The sequence below is a fragment of the Aethalodelphis obliquidens genome, unplaced genomic scaffold (assembly GCF_003676395.1).
Source record: "Aethalodelphis obliquidens isolate GAN/ISIS:26980383/991018 unplaced genomic scaffold, ASM367639v1 scaffold49, whole genome shotgun sequence".
NCBI classification, from domain to species: Eukaryota; Metazoa; Chordata; class Mammalia; order Artiodactyla; family Delphinidae; genus Aethalodelphis; species Aethalodelphis obliquidens.
This window is the reverse complement of record NW_020837993.1, coordinates 523,838-540,663: the sequence shown is the minus strand read 5'-3', so window position 1 is coordinate 540,663 and position 16,826 is coordinate 523,838. Positions and strand designations below refer to the sequence as shown.

The 16,826-nt window shown below is 47.5% G+C and overlaps 1 protein-coding gene across 7 annotated transcripts in view; it reads right to left on the bottom strand.

Moving 5' to 3' along the window:
- The window catches only part of NTRK3 (neurotrophic receptor tyrosine kinase 3), a 371,729-nt gene that overhangs the window by 241,881 nt on the left and 113,022 nt on the right, over positions 1–16,826 (bottom strand). For all 7 annotated transcript variants that reach the window (XM_027083122.1, XM_027083119.1, XM_027083120.1 and 4 more), the window contains 5 exons: positions 16,277–16,345; positions 6,820–6,977; positions 5,890–6,032; positions 5,118–5,259; positions 4,341–4,637 (listed from right to left, as the gene is read on the bottom strand). In XM_027083122.1, the coding sequence (XP_026938923.1) occupies positions 4,341–4,637; positions 5,118–5,259; positions 5,890–6,032; positions 6,820–6,977; positions 16,277–16,345 (809 nt within the window). The remainder of the gene's footprint in view (positions 1–4,340; positions 4,638–5,117; positions 5,260–5,889; positions 6,033–6,819; positions 6,978–16,276; positions 16,346–16,826) is intronic.

The window sequence follows — 16,826 nt, the reverse complement described above, 5'->3', positions numbered from 1 at the left end:
TGTAAACCCGGTAATCTCTCAATCAGCCTATGAATGCTTATCGCCTTTGCAAGAGCCTGGAAACAGTTATACACCCAGGAAGCACACAAGCCTTGGAACAGCCAGACCTTCTGGGTTCTCTCTAACCTGTGGGAGGACTCAGAACTTCACCCTGGAAAAGGATGGTACCCGAGAGTGGTCCTCACCTCAGCCCGCACCAGCAGGCTGGGAGGACAACCGGACCAGTGTGCCAAGGCAGCATCTGAATCCCAACAGGAACTGGGCATGAAAGCAATGCACATGTGTCCTCCAGATCCCAAAAGCCTCAAGAAAAACCCAGTGGGAAAAGCCAGTGGGATCCAGAGAATGGAGAAGAGAGGCAGCAGCTAGCGTCCAGATAGAGAGAGATGCACATAGACGTGATAAGGAAAAGAGATGCCCTGGCTTCAGGTGTGAGGAGGGAGTGGGGAGCTGCGCCAGGCGTCCACACGCTCTGCCCACCCAGCACAGAAGGCCACACGCTGCTGCCGCCTCTTTTCCCCCAGCACTGGCAGGTTGGGACCACATTCTAGTCTCAACAAGTGCGGCTATGGACACTGGGGCAATGGTGTCCCCTACGGTTTGTACCCAGGGCCCTGATGGAATTCTGATTTCTGCTGTCACAAGATCATGATGAAGAGGCTTCCCAGTCAGGTAAAAAGAAATGAGAATTCAAGAGTTATGGCAGCTCACTTATTCCTAAACGTTTTGTCAAGTGTTCTCATATATTTGTTGCACATGTGCAGGCAAACACACATACACATACACACACACACACACACACACACACACACACACACACCTTGTCAACATTCCTCCTTCTATCACATCATCATCTAAGGACCGCCAACCTTCCAGGTGCCACCTCGACCCTAACATGATCCCTGGCCTCCCCTGACACTTGGATCCCTGACTCCTCACCGTCCCCACTCCTAGGCCCAGATCCCTGGAACACCAAAGAGGATTCCATGCTCCTAGAACAAATCTCCCTTTCCAGAGACTGGTTCCTACACTAAAGCTGAACTCCAGGCTGAACATTCTAGTGCTTCTTTGGAAATGCAGAAGGAAACACCAACATTTGTATAGCATGTGAAGTTTACAAAAAGCTTTTCCAGAACATTTTCATTTCAATGTCCTGCTCGGAAAAAATCCTTCTGATGGAGGCCTCTGCATCTACAGACGGCTCCACTGAATATATTCAGTGCAATCAAAGCTCTCCTGTGGGTCTCCAGCCCATGAACAGTCAGGAAAGGAGACCCTCACCCTCAGATCTCTGTTTTTCCCCCAAAACAAATCCCTTTTCAGTTGCCCTTGGGTGTTTTTTTTATATATAATAATAAAATCAAACATTAATTCTGTGCTTACTCTGTGCCAAGCACTGTGGGAAATATTTTAGGTGGATTAATCTACTATGTGCGAATTAATCTTCACTACAATCTTTGAGGCAGAAGCAGGGGATTGAGTAATTTGCCTGAGATCACAGAGCTGATAAGCAATTGAATGAGAATCTGAATCTTGGCGTTGTGACTCCATAACCACTACCCTAGTAAACTACCTGAAGGCTGTCTGTTAGAACTTACCAGCTTGATTAGAGAGCAACGACCAGATCTAGAACTCCTAAACTCAACTCCTAAACTCTCCACCTAGAATCCTAGTCGTAGCCAACAGCTATTGAACCTTCCCTCTATCCGGACACAGAGCTAAACACTGGGTGGACATCACTTCATTCATCCTCAGGGCAATTTAGGCAGGAGCTCTGATTATCATTCCCATTTCACAGATGAAGAAACAGAGGCACCGAGCAGTGATCATCCTTCACCTCACGCCACAGACAGGATAATACTTCCATCTGTCTGATTTCAGAACCCTTGCTCTTAATGTCTGTTTTGCTGCCTGGGAGCGAGAGGGGTACAGATGACAAATACAATGTCCCCACACCACAGCAAAAGAAAAGCAGGAGTCCACTGAGAGCCTTTGTATCCAGGCTCAGCAGGTGCGAGGTTTACTGTCCACTCTCCTGGATAATTTACTCTCCTGACGCCTAGATATTTTGTCTCTTGACATGACTGGCCCATCTTTTCCCTGTCACTGCCTTTCCATCATCCACTGACTCCTTTACAAACAAGCAAACCTTCGCACAGGATGGCCCTGGCAGGGTGTAGATGGGTTTGAGGGACCCACTGCAGGTGAGCTGTTTCCCTTCAAGTTCCTCTGTAACTTCACCCTCCCTCTGGCCTCCTGGGTCCACAAATGTCATGGCAGGAGATGGCAAACGAGGGAGTGTCTGAATTTTCGGGGGTGGGGGGCTTGTTAAAATACAGACTGCTGGGCCCCACCCCGCAGTTTCTGATTCAGTAGGTTTGGGTGGGGCTCCAGGATTTGAGTTCTAACACCTGCCCAGGTGATGCTGATGTTGCTGGTCTGGAGACCACTCTTCGAGAACCACTGGCCTGAGGAGAACTGAAAAGGTGACAGGCGTATCCAGAGATGAAGAGGAGGGGCAGCTGTGTCTCTTGGGGACAGAGGAGGTGTCTGTATGGCTGCAAGGATGCAGAGAACTGCTTCCCTCCCAAGGCGAGGGAGGACAAAGGAAAAGCCGTGGCCACTGCTCCTGCTGCCCCATGGCCAGGACACCCTCTGCATGCAGAAGCCAGGGTGGCTCCCCCTCCCTCCCAAGCATTCCAGGGCTCCCTGCTCTCACCAGGCCCCAGAAGCTTCCCTTTGGAAACAGAAGCATGACTTTGGCGAGGGCTTCACTCCTCGCCCATCAGGGAGTGTCGACTCTCCTCTTTAAAAACAGATTCCATTCTCTAATCACCAGATGGGCACAAGCAGGGCAAAGGGCCACTCCAGCCCTTTATGCCAACAAAGCCTAGCCTGACTTTGGCCCCAAAAAGCAAAGTATCTCTGCATCTAAAAGCTGCTGCTTCTGCAGTGCAAGACAGGACTCTTTCAGCTCCCGTGTGGCCCACAGTGGGAAGTGTCCTGAGGCCTCTCACTGGGCATACTTGGAATGATGTTGGAAATGTAGGACCATATGGGATGGCCAGGGTCTCAAACATCGGCACGATCTCAGTCCTCTCCTGAGTGATGGCTCCACCATCCCCTGGCCCTCAGTGGCAAGAATTTAGCTTCCCAGGCAGCCTCATCTCTCCAGAGTTTCTCTCAAAGCCTCTAAAGTTCGAGTTTCCTTGCACTAAGATTAAAAAGGCCTCTTGGAACTGCTACCCTCTGATTATCTGTATGCTGTGAAATCACCTTCACAGAAGCAGATGCTGCACAGTGCTAGTACTCCAATGCCCTGTGTGTGTGTGAGAGAGAGACAGAGAGATCGAGATCAGTCTTTACACTCCCCTTTATCTCATTAGAATCCTGGATTTCCAGGAATTAAAGGCCAAGAGGTCTGTTCCCAGCAGACATCACCAAGGTCATCAAAGATATATGGCTTCACTGACAGAAACTTATCAGCTACCAAAACCACCCCCAAGAGATGCTGCAACCACTTTCACTAAACTCTTGGGAGTATTTTCTTCTCCTCTAACTTCAGGAAGGTATTTGAAATATTCTAGCCCAGACAGAGAAAGACAAGACTCCCCTCCCAAATATTCAAACAAAGTTCTCTCATCATTTCAATGACCCCGTCCACTAGAATCAGCACCATCCAGGCTGACAGCATCAGGTACCCTCCACCCATCAGCTCACCACGGAGCTAGAGGAAAAGAGCCACAGACCTGGAAACCCAGCCAAGGCCTTATTACTACCCAGCAAGTGGAAAGATTCTGTTCACTGGCCTGTTACATGTGTGGTTGAACCAGATAGACCCTGAAGCCCCTTGTAATGGAAGGTCATCAAACCATCGTTAGGTACCAAAGCCTGTGCTACATGCTTTGTCTACTTTAAAAGTATTTAAAAGTCACGAGATTCTTATGGGAGAAGTACAATCATGCCCATTTCACAGATGAAGGTATTGAGGCAACGATCATGCCCAGAGTCCCCCAACAAAAAAAAGAATTGGGTCCAGATTCTCCGCCATTCTTATCCACCTCTCAAGTCCCTACTTTCTCTACCGTAACACCATATGCCCTTATATGTACAGCTGTGTACTTCTGAGGGGGTCTTGGGTTTCACTGTGACTGCTATTGGAAATCAGAGACTTCATCTAGTTTACACAAAATTCTGGTGGTGGCTGAGTATGTTCCAGTGTGTGTTTGGTTGTCGATGACGGTATTTGTGTTGATGCTGCTTCTCCTCTCAAGCCCCCACTCCCCGTCCCACTAAGCTCCTGGAGGGGATCAGTCACCCCAGAGCAGCCCTGCCCTCACCTGGAAAGGGCTCCTTGAGGAAGTGGCCATTGATGGTCTGGTTGGCTGTGCCCAGGGGGTTCTTGGCGATGAGGGTATAGTTGCCGTTGTTGTAGTGGGTGGGCTTGTTGAAGAGCAGGCAGCCCTCGGAGACCTCGCCCTCCTGGTAGTACTCCACGTGGATGATCTTGGACTCACGCAGCGGCTGCCCGTTATGCAGCCAGTGCAGTGTGGGCGGCGGGTTGCCGCGCACCACAAACTCGATGCAATGTTCCAGGCGCAGCTCAGGCTCCTCCAGGCTCACCACGCGTGGGGGGTCTGCCGGGGAAAGGCCAGCTGACACCCAGAACACAGAGCCTCTGGTGTCCCAGAGCAGCCTTCCAGGAGCTGAGGTGGGCAATCCAATTCTTCCCCACCCCGCTTTAAAAAGACCTGAGGGAATCAGAGGTTCCCCCCCAACACCACCCCCAAAGAGGGGAAGAGATGTCTGTCTTCACTCAAGCTTCCTGGATCCACTACAGCTGGAGGGTTCCCTCTCATGACCTTTTAGGGGTTTAGCAAAAGGCAGACTTGGAGTAAAGTCAGAGCTGAGTTGGAGGTGCATCATCTTCTGAGGGACAGGGACACCCCTTCTGGGGTTACTAGCCAAGGACTGACTTGATTTGCTCAGTCCTGCCCCACAGGAGTCTTTCTGCCCTTCCTGGTGGACCAGGCCCATTGCAGCAGCTCTGCCCGGCCCCAGCCTCCTATGCTGAGATCCCCAGGGTCCCAGCCGCCCCCCACAGGGCATCCGCTCACAGTGGACAGTGAGGGCGACGCTGGCATTGCTCATGCCCACCACGTTCTCTGCAATGCACGTCAGGGTGAAGCCGTTGTCCTCACTCGTCACATTTACCAGTGTCAGGTTGATGGCGTGTACATTGGTCCAGTTCAGATTTGTCTAAAAACCCAATAAAAAAACCAATAATCATGTGTATAAAATAAGCTGCAGGGATGTATTGTACAACATGGAGAATAGAGCTAATATTTTATAATAACTAAAAAAATGTTTGACTGTACATTTTAAGTTATGTATACTTTACCACAATAAAAATTTAGGAAAAGATAAAAGAAAAATTAGATGATGGTACAAAAAAAAAGACAACAATCAAACAGTTTCTACAAGGGCGGCTCCCCCACCTAACCCCCAAACACCTTTAGGAATCAAAAGGAAAGCTGAGCAGTAGGTGAAGGAGGCCTTGCTGGTGAAGGCACATTGACCAAGGGCCAAGCTCTCTACAGTCAAGAGCTCAGGTAACACTCACACTTATCCCATGAGATGAATGGTAGCATTATACCCATTTCACAGATGAGGAAAGTAAGGTACAGAGATGTTTATAGCATGTTCAAGATCAAGTTGGCTAGAAAATGTTGCAGCTGCGTGGAACCCATGTCTATGTGCTTCTTCCTATAGAAATAGGACCACAAACTTCCCTTCCTCTTCTTCCTTATTCTCACGTCTCTTGCTTCTATTCATGACTTTAGCTCATTAAGACTAAGAGGTGATAGGTCCCAAGCTTCAGACGCCTACCTGGTGGGTGTTGATGGACTGCAGTCCGGTGACTATCCAGTCCACGTCGGGCAGGGGCGATCCAGAGCCATTGCAAGTGATGACAGCATTGTCACCCTCCCGTACGGTCAGGTTGGCATGGCTCACACTGATCTCAGGCAGGTCTGGGAGGGAGGACAGGGTGGGTGAAAAAACAGGCAAATACTTGCTACCAAAATTTTGTCCATGGGGGCAATGGTGGCACTGCTTGGTTTGTCCAATAATGACTCCACAAAACCTGCGTGACCTCTCAGAAGTCCCCCAAGTCCCAGAAGCTTCACACCACCTCCCAAGCAGATGGTAGAACTCAAGATTTAAGCCCATGCAGTTGGACGTGGTGGTTGGGGAGCAGGGATTGGTGAGGAGGACAGTTGCTGAAGGAATGCAGCTCTAACAATGACATCAAATGACATCTTCCACTTGGGGCACTGGTTCTCAAAACTTTGGTCCGCTTCAGACTCCCATGGGGATCTTGCTAGAAATTCAGATTTCCAAACTCATCTCCAGATATTCTGATCTCTTAAGTCTGTGGATGGACCCAGACATCTGCTTCTCTAAAAGTGCCTTAGATGCTCCTGATACAGGAGATCCAGAGACCACACCTGGACATAACACTCCTTCAGGTTTGCTTAACAGGGAACTGACAGAGAGAAAGGACTCTGGTCCAATGACAAAGAGCACACTTAACCCTTTTCTGCATCCCTGGAACCAACCTTCCCACGGCTGGCTGATGAAGAGACAAGAATGAGCAAGGAGGTAAGAGGGGAGCCAGATCTGCACCCAATGCAGAGTTCAAGGCTGGGAGGGCAGTGGGGAAGGAAGGCCCTGGCTTTCCCAGCTGATGCGCAGCACCGTCCCTGGTGTCTGAGGGAGGCCCGCGTGGAGCCAGCTGGGACCGGGCGGCTCACTCACCGCACTGACTGATGTTCATGCGAAAAAGTGGGAGCTGGGAGCCATCGGCACTGATGCAGTAGAGGTTCTGGCTGTTCAGCTTGGCCTCCCCCTGCTCCTGCCACAGCTGCATCCAGCGGATGTCACAGCTGCAGTTGAAGAAGTTCTGCTCCAACCTCCTGTGGGCGAGAAGCGAGGGAAGGGAGCCCCTGAACCGAAGGTGGCCCAGCTCCCTCCCAGGGCTGTGAGGCCATGCATGGGCCCCCACCTGCTCCTCAGGGACTAAGGAGATAAGGGTTTAGCAAGGTCTCCAAAGAAATAAAAAATACTTATAGAAGTCCATGAATTTATTTAGTTTTTAAACAAATAAACTCATTCCAAAAAAATCCACTCCACTGAACTTACCTGCCAAAGAGACCTTTAAAATACATTGGCTTGGGAAGCTCCTCTTCTCAAAACCCTCCACTGGCCTCCCAACTCTTTGAAAGTCAGAGTCAAAGGCCTACGGGATCTATACCACCCTCTGTCACCTCTCTGACTTCATTGCCTGCCTCACCCTCTCCTCCTCTTCTTCAGCCACTCTGACCTTGCTGTGTGTCAAGTTTACCAGGATGACCTGCATGCTCCTGCCTCAGGGCCTTTGCACTTGTTGTCCTTTCTGCCTACAGAGTTTGGACTGAGAACATATCTGCTAGATCAACTCCCTCCCTTCATTAAGGAATCATATAGCCTTCTCTGACCACTTCTATAGGAAAGTTACCACCAACCCCTGCCCTCACATTGCCCAGTCCCTTGCCTGACTATTTTCTTCTTTCTGGTATTTGTCACTGCCCAGCATCACTTTACATATTTATTTGCTTGCTTGCAAGTTTGGGGCTAGCAGATGCAAATTAGTATATATAGAACGGATAAACAAAATAAATCTAAAAATTAAAAAATAAATATTTGCTTGCTTGTTTATTATCTGTCTCCCCAAATAAAAATTAAGTTCCATCAAAGTCAGAGACATTGCCTATTAGGTTCATTGCTATATCCCCAGTACCTATAACTAAGCCTGGCATATAAATACCCGTTGAATGAATAAAAGGAGGGAGGAAGGAAGGAAGGGAGGGAGGGAGGGAGGGAAGGAGGGAGGAAGGAAGAAAGAAGCTATTCTCCCTGGGGAGAAGGTGATTCGCTGTTTCCAATATCTGCTCAAAGCCTATCTTGGGACCAGCTTTATTCCTTCATAAATTCAACAAAATCCTTAATAAGCACCTCATCCATGTCTGGCTGTGGGCTGAGTGCTGCTGAAACAGAAATGAATAATCAGTCCCTGTTTTCCAGGAGCACTCATCTTGGTAAAGAAGACTGTCTGATAGAGGAAGAGTCAAGTTCAAGGCCTTCCTTCTCCATTCATTTTCCTTGTGACTTAGAGGGAGTCATCTCCTTGGGGGGACAATTGAAGGGCATAAGCTGATGTAAAACACTTAAAGGCAAGGGCACCTGATAAATCTGAATGCCAGGATCACTCAGGGGAACATGATTCTCTTTCTGGACCAGTAAGGGGATGAATCTATTGGTGCCCAGAGGGAGGGCCACTTGGGTAACTGCACTAAGATCCAGGATATTTTTGACAACTGGCAAATTCCAAAGTAGTGAAGCACACATCAGCATTAACCAGCTTTCAGAAAAAAGTGAGGCCCTTGGAAGGGAGGAATCAGTGCTTTCTAGCCAACAGGACAACACAGGTAGAATGTGCAAACGCCCCTGTATGATATCCTCTTAGTCTAAAAGTGCCCATGACTTTGCTCTGCACACCACACTCTTTCAGCAAAGGAGACAAGAACTAACCTTCATCAAGCATCTGCCTCTCACAGCTGCACTCAGAGCCAGCCAGTCTCTCGTCGTCATGCACAAGAGGGACCCCCTCCTACGTTTGGAGGAGTCAAGTCACGTGCTCAAGGTCCCTCGGCTGGTATGTGACAAAGCAGGGCTTCAAAGCTTAGCCTGTTGGACTCCAAAATTCACGTACTTTCCCCGCCATCTATCACGTGTAAGGCGTAGCTAGATGGGAGATTCTAGGAGGAGTAAGCAGGATCCCTGAACTTTGGAAGCTTGTGGAGGGAAAGACTGGGGAAGAGTTAGAGGGATGATGCAGGCTGGACTGTGGAAACAGGAAAGAAAGCTTGTGCTACAGCAGGAGCACCTGGAAATAAAGCTGGAAGGGCAAGTGGAAGCCAGATGGTGGAGGACATTCACTGCCACATCAGGAAGCTTGAAATGCATCCAAGAGGCAGTGGGAACCACCGAGGCCCTTGTAGTTGGAGAATGAAGTGAACAAAACTGTAAGAGTAATCCAGCAATGTTGAACAGGATCAACCAGAGAGGAGGACAGCCGGAGACTGGGACCCCGGTTAGGATGTCTGATAAACACAGGGTCACCGTGTACAGTGCTGAAGTTCATGCATGTCTCAATGCACCCAGCCAAAGGGATGAATGGGGGATGAAATCCAGCCTGCATACCCTTGACCAGACCCGGTACCTGGCATGGGGCTCTATCCACCCAGAAGAGGCATATTTTCTCATTCACATGTAGGTACCATATAGGCTAGCAGGCTCCAGGTCAATGTTCTCCAACTTTTTGGTCTCAGCACTCCTTTTCACTCTTAAAGATGACTGAGAGTCTCAAAGAACTTTTAGGTGGAGTATATCTATCACGATTTACCATATTAAAAATTAAAACTGAGAAAAATTTAAAACACAAGAACGCATTAGCACAAACTCCATCAAGCATCAGAGGAATGATAACGTATGTCACGTGGCCTCTGGAAAACTCCACTGCCCACGGGAATGAAAAAGGCAAGTAACGTCTCAGGGTTATTATGAAAATAGATTTAACATCTTGGTCTCCCTGTAAGGGTCTTGGGGATCCCCATGGGACCCTGGACCACCATGAGAGAATGGCTGCCTAGTTACTAAGAGCCTGGAGTAGAGAGGTAAAAATTGGGGAGAAGGAAAGCGAAGATGGACCAAACATCATAAAGGAAGACACGGTGGTATTTGGTGCTTCCTTGGAGGTAGAAGAAAAGGAAAGAGTAAAAGATGACCCCAAGGTTTTAAGCTCCAGGGAATAGGAAGTCAATGGAAGACAGAAGTATCTTTGGTTGAAAACAGAAGAGAAAAACCAGTGGAGAGGAAGAGGGGAAACATATTAGGAATCGGGTCAGGGCAGGGCTGGGGGTGGGGAGGGAAAGGTAAGGTCCTAGAGCAGCAAAGTGACGGATGAGGTCCAGGACCCTTGGAGGGGTTTGCCCTGGGGTCAAGGCAGATGCTTCTGCAGCTGAGAAATGAGGGAGAGGAGAGAGAAAAGGTAGACAGGAGAAAATGAGAGAGAAGTCAAAAAAATAATTGGATAATAACGTTTGCATTGCATTTACTCTGTGCCCAGCACTACGCTGAAGGCCTTACATGCCTCACCAGCTCTGACCCTCACAACAAGGAGGAAGCAGGGGAAGGGAACGTCTGAGGGCTTCCTTAGGAAACACAGGAGGTCAAACTCCCTGTCCGGCGTTTCTGGGGAAAGGGAGTGGAACAGTGGTTGGGAGTCACGCGGTAGGGGCTGTGAGGAGAGGCCTGGCAGCCCTGCTGGAAGGATACTGAGGGTCCAGATGCCGGAACACATGCACACTGAACCAGGTCAGCCTGATTTTTCCCAGTTGCTTACTTGACAAGATGTGGTCATTCATTATTAAGTAGCTGTAAAAATACAAATTACCCACCTGGGTGGAAAATACTAGACAAGTGAGAGTCTTGGCCAGGCTGCTTCAAGCTACATGTGCTTTATTCAGTTCTGCCTCTTGTCTGAGCCCTGCACTACTGCGTATCCCAACATCTCAGGGGTCCCCCAGAAAGGTGGACGGTGCCACAGCGTCCTGAGGCTGGCAGGGGAATCCAGTGAGATATGTGGGGTGTGTCTTAGACCCTTCCAGGCATGGGCACGCTAAAAGCTTGTTTGTTTCCCTCCGACTTTTTCCTCCAGAAGGCATGCACCATGCGACCTGGTCGTTTCCTCCAACCCAGGGTCTCCTGGAAACTGCAGAAGAACTTTGCGTTCTTCCCGCCATCCCTCTGGACTCTCCTCCTGGACAACAAGACATACATACGGCAGAAAGCATTTTCAGTCTCAGAACAGATGCCCTGGGCATCTCACCGAGCAAATCCACTATCGTCTTCATATCCTGACAAGAGGGGTTAAACAGTGAGGTGGACCAGAAGCAAAGAAGGGCAAGTCCTGGGTCTAAATGATGCTGTCCATTCTCGCATCAAATCAGGTCTGGAGCAGAGGGGCCTTCAGCCAGGGCTTCAGGGGCAGACACAAGGAGCCTAAGCCAAGCCTTCCCCTGCTCCATCAATAATGCAGGCGGCCTCATGAATAATACAACAGCAGCTGCTTCACAGCAAAGATTACCAACACCCAGCCCTTTCCTCAAGATGGCCCAGGGCCTAATCGTAGGGCCCTTGGGGCTTCCCACAGATTAACTCAGCCCCATCCGAGTTTGTGCACAAGACACTTTGCTGAACAGCCAAGGCCAAGACTGAGTGTTTAAAAAACACTGACTCCCCACTAGTCATCACTCTGGTTTTCTTCCCTCCGCAGCATCAGTGCTGCCAGTGGCAATCCATGGCCAGGTAGTGAAATATGGGGAGGGGGCCCGAATCTGCTGTCACAGAAGAAAACATGCCCAAAGGGCACCCTGGAGATGCCAACAGTCCTGTGGTTAAAAAAAATATCCAAACAAAAGACCTGAGTTGAGCCAGTTGTGTCACCTTGGGCAACTATAGTAGATTGAATAGTGTCTCACCCATCCCCCAAAATTTGTCAAAGTCCTAAGCCCCAGTAGCTGTGAATGTGACCTTATTTGGAAATAGAGTCTTTGCAGATATAACCAAGTTAAGGATCATGGATGAGATCATTCTGGATTACCGTGGGCCCGAAATCCAGTGACTGGTATCTATATGAGAGAAAAGAGGGAAAGATCAAAGACAAAGAGGAAGATGGCCACATGAAGACGGAGGCAGAGACTGGAGTGGTGCTGCCACAAGCCAAGCAACACCAGGAGCCACCAGAAGCTGGAAAAGGCAAGGAAGGATTCTCCCTAGAGCCTTGGAAGAGTGTGTAGTCCTCCTGACACCTTGATTTTGGACTCCTGGCCTCCAGAAGAGTGAGAGAATCACTTTCTATTGTTTGAAGCCCCCAGATTTGTGGGAATATGTTAAGGCAGCCCTAGGAAATGAATACAGCAAGTATTCATTCAGCCTGAATTCTCCAAGGCTCTGTTTTAATGTCTGTAAAATGGGGTAATTGTGCTCAATCTGCCTTCTTCACAGTTACTATGAGGATTAGTGATAATATATGTTAACGTGCTTTGTGAAGTAAAAGGGGCTATAAAGAGGCCCAAAATTATTATTATAATAACAGTATTATTAACATGATTGTTGAGTGATTTTGAGAGCCGTGGCAAGTGGTCAGGGCCAGGACTGGGGGAAGGAAAGTGACAGGATCAGCACAAACCCATCCCCAAAATTGAGTTAATATTTTACGAAGTCGATTAAATCTGTAAATTATACCAGAGGTAATTATCACTTTGCTTTAAGAAAATGAAATATTCCAATCTATTTTAATCATGTCTGCTCCATGCATGCAGGGTATTAAGAGAAGCCTGTTCGAGATACACTAATGGTCCTTAGGGTATTTCTGGAGGGTTTCTGTGCTGTGAGTTTATATCCTTTGGTGCCTCTTGCCTTTGCCTAAATGGTATCATGGGATTCAGAATCCAAGCTTCTTTTCTTTCCAACTCATTCTTTACCTCTAAGTCAATCTCTTTGATTCTTGCTCAGCTTTCTGGACAGACTGTTCCCATATTCTCGGTAAAGTGAAAATACCATCTTGCCATAAACAGAAACTTCGGAGAGCACTTTGCAACACCAACTCAAATTTCTCCAAACCCGTGCCATTGAAAGAGTGCTGGCTACTCAGAAGCCAGTCTTGAAATATGCTTCTGGTTCCAACAGTAAGAGAAAAACACAGCCTGGACAGTTGAGAGGCGGGCCAGGTGCCCGGCCAAGACCACACCCTTCATCTCACAAAAGTAAATGAGAAATGAGTGAAGGAAGTCTCTGGCACATGGTAAGGGCTCTGAGATGCTAACTTGTTTGGATTTTTTCCCCCTTTGATTCCTCTGAGGGGACCCGCCATCTTGAGTTCTGGCGGAAGGGGACGCATAGCATGAGGGCTATGGTGCTGAGTTGGGTAAGGAAAGAGCTGGTTTTTGAAAACAATAGACCTGGATGGTGGCAATGCTAATAATCACAATACTAACTCCCATTTACTTGCCACGTGACGTTGGACCAGTTATTTCACTTGGCCAAGCCTCCAATCCCTCATTTGTCAAACTGGGTTTAAGCATACCTCCTCTGTGGGATTGTTCCAGGGGTGAGACAGGACCTCGTATATATTAGATGCTCAATATACACCTCTTTTTTCTCCTTCTCTGCTACTGGAAAAGTTGTAGACACTCAGCCCTTCTGAGGGGGAATCCCAACAGCATTAGTTCTTCTATCAAGGATCAGAGGAGGGGCTGCTTGGGGCAGGCAGAGATCCTCAGTGATGGAATAAAACATGCTAAGAAATTGTTGAATGCCCTAGCTTGCTCCTTCTGTTCCTGCAGAAGGTCGCTCGAAGCCTCACACTTCTGCCCTTGTGTTCTTCTGGCTGCCACAGCTCACAGAGCCATCTCCCTCTGGCCTCTCTCCTCTAGGGCCAAAATTCTTTCTTCCTGGAAATACCCGACCCACGCCCACAGCCCAGCCCACAGGCTCCCCTGGGCAGACCCTGGCAGTCTAGATGGCTCATGGCAGATGGCATCACGTGGATGAACCAGGAAGTCAGACAAGAAAATATGACCCACTCTTCCATTTGCCAGGAACTGGGACTGTTTGGATTTTAATCACAGCCACAGCTAAGAGCCAACACGCGGCCCCTCCAGCCAAAAGATAAATTTTCCACTCTCAACATTCAATTCTTCCTCAAAAAAATAGACCCCTACCAGGGTGACTGCTCCTTAGAGGGGGGGCTTCTTTATTTTCCAACATATTTTTTTTACTTATTTAACAATATGACAGAAATAAAATACTCCGTGGACATGGTGGCTCTCACACACTGACTCACCCTGGAGGGAACGTCTTCATTCCCCCATAAGTCACATCCAGCTCACTGGTGTATTGATTCACAGGCAAAGATGAATGCAGAATCCCATGATCCTCTGGGAGAAATCTGACATTTTCTTTAAATATATATCCACGGAACAACTGTTTCTAAAACTCCACGAAACAGGTCACCGGGGCAGCACGCCATCGATTTCGCAGCCAATGATTTTTTTAGAAGGAGCACTGAACATTTTCACAATAATTCAGCCAACAGTAGACCCAGATGTCCCCTGGAGAGATGCTATCCCTGGCCTCCCACAGATGAAGGGGCAGGGGTCCCAGGAGAACTGGATGAAAGACTCCAATTAGCTCCTTTAGGGCAGGGTTCCTGGTCAGTTTTAGAGCAATGTAAGGAAAATCTGCAATTGTGCATTTTTATTTCAAGTTACTGTAGAACAGATCGTTGGATTGAAAACAGATTGAGAAAGTTGGCAGATGGCGAAGCATAGTGGTCAAGATCTTGAGTCCACCTGCTACCATTTAGTTAATGGGTGACCTTAACCAAGATACTAAACCTTGCTAAGTATCCCAGTGTCCCCAAATTTGAAGTGACAGTAGCCATTCCGACTTGATAGCATTGTTATAAGGATTAAATAACTTTCGTAACTTGATAGATTACTTGGCACACTGCCTGGCCCAGAGTAAGATCTCAGAAATCAGTGTTAGTGGTGATCAAAGCAGTCATGTTAATTTACCTCTAACGTCTTTTCCACCTACAAAGAAGGGAATGAACACAATGCATCAAGTTTGACAGTCTGACACTGAGATGTCTGTGACATTGTCCAGTTTTCCAGTGTTTTATAAAAAAATAAGTACATATGCACCTTTTCCCAAGCTCAGGTAGGAGTTTTTATTTGAGTACAGCTGGGTGGCAGCCATGTATGACTAAAGAACTCTGATCACCAGAGCTATTGTGCTCATAGCAGAGGAGAAGCCTGGTGGGAGGGGCAAAATCCTAAAGCAGGAAAGCAACCCACAACAGTCTTGTCCTAAACTCTCCAACACTGTCAGAGACCATCTCTGTACTTCCCATCCCTGGAATGGCATTTTTAAGCATCATGTAGGCACTTGGGTCCATAAGGATGAGTAGGGTATGTACAAGACTGTCATGGAGATGTAAATATTCCCTTTCCTGATCAACTGGGTCAGAAAAGGTAAGGTTATGACGCATCCTTGAACTCAGGTCTTACCAGGTGGAGGGAGAACAAGTTGAAAGGCCAACAGCATGGGCGGGGATCCAAGGCCATTCACTGCCTCTTGGTAAAGGATAGAAAGCAATCTGCATTCAGTGAATTTGGATCTGAGTCATCAAGTAAAAGGGAAGACACATGAGCAGTGTCTCTGGAACCCTGACTCCCTAACTCCATCCATGCCTCAATTCCTTTTCAACTTATTCCTTGACTTGTCCCCTCAACATAATATGCCGTCCTTCATGCACAGAGATGACCCTGATGACTCACACATCAACATGACTTATTTTTTCCAGCAGGGGTCACAAGTTTTCATTCATCCATCCAATGTGTGTTTGTGCAAAATGGCTGGCTGGGGTGGGAGTACACTGGTCAGCCTCGGAATGCAGCAAATCTAAGCAGTCCACAAGCAGACTGAATAAATATATGGGCTTAGTCCCTCCAGGATGCCCATACTCAAGCCAAATAGGCTGACAGAAGATCACGAGAAGTGGAAAATACATGCAATCTGAAGTCAAAGGCCTGGGTTCAAGTCCCGGTTCTGCCAATCCCTAGCAATGTGATCTTGGTTGTGTTTCACATGCCTTTCTGGAGCTCAGAACCCTCACCTGAAAGTGTAGAGATACCTTTTATACAGGAGGTATGATAATACCTACCTCCCATGACATGTGATGATAAATCAAAGGTCATGTAAATGAAAGCACACCTAATAATCTATTTATATATTGCAAATGTTATTATAACTTGATAAATTATCTTTATTATTATAAATATATATAAATATAAATGTTATTACTAACTACCAACAGATCACAAAACTAGGTCCTGCTAAGAGATGAGATTCCTATCTTCTGAAATGTATTGCGCCCAGAAGGAGCATCAGAAATCAAGGGATGGGGTGGCTCACTCTCACTGAACATGGTACACCCACACCATCCAACCCAAGGAGCCCCTTCAGGTGTACTCCCAGCTTCAGGTGGCTCCACCCAACCTTTGACCACCACTCCACCAACTTGGACAGTCTTCAAAACTGAACTTACAATTCCCGAAGACTCAGCGTCTGGAAGAGCTGCCATGAGAGTGTGGTGAGCCGGTTACTCGACAGGTTTCTGCAAGATTGACAAATAAAGAGGAAATTAAAGGACAATGTGGCATGTCATGCTCTCCGTAGTAAGTGTGGTCATCTCATGGGAGCCTGGCTTTGTTGTTCTTCTCCACTGCTCCCTTCGGCTAACAGTATATCTGACAGTTAGTCGAGGCTACAGATCATGTCTGGAGAGGATGCTGAGACCTTTTAAAAGGCAAGGTTTTACAAATCAAATGAAATAAATAAAAACTTCTTGGTCATTCTCCCATATGCTCTCACCACAATGAAATTTCAGAGAGCCTTTTTAAACCCACCCTTCTACAGGAGGACAGAGAACTCTCAGAGTATAAGGTATACAAACCAGCAAGCATTCTTTTTTTTTTATTTAAGTAGAGTTGTTTTACAATGTTGTGTTAATTTCTGCCGTACAGCAAAGTGATTCAGTTATACATACATATATATATATATATATATATATATATATATATTCTTTTTCACATTCT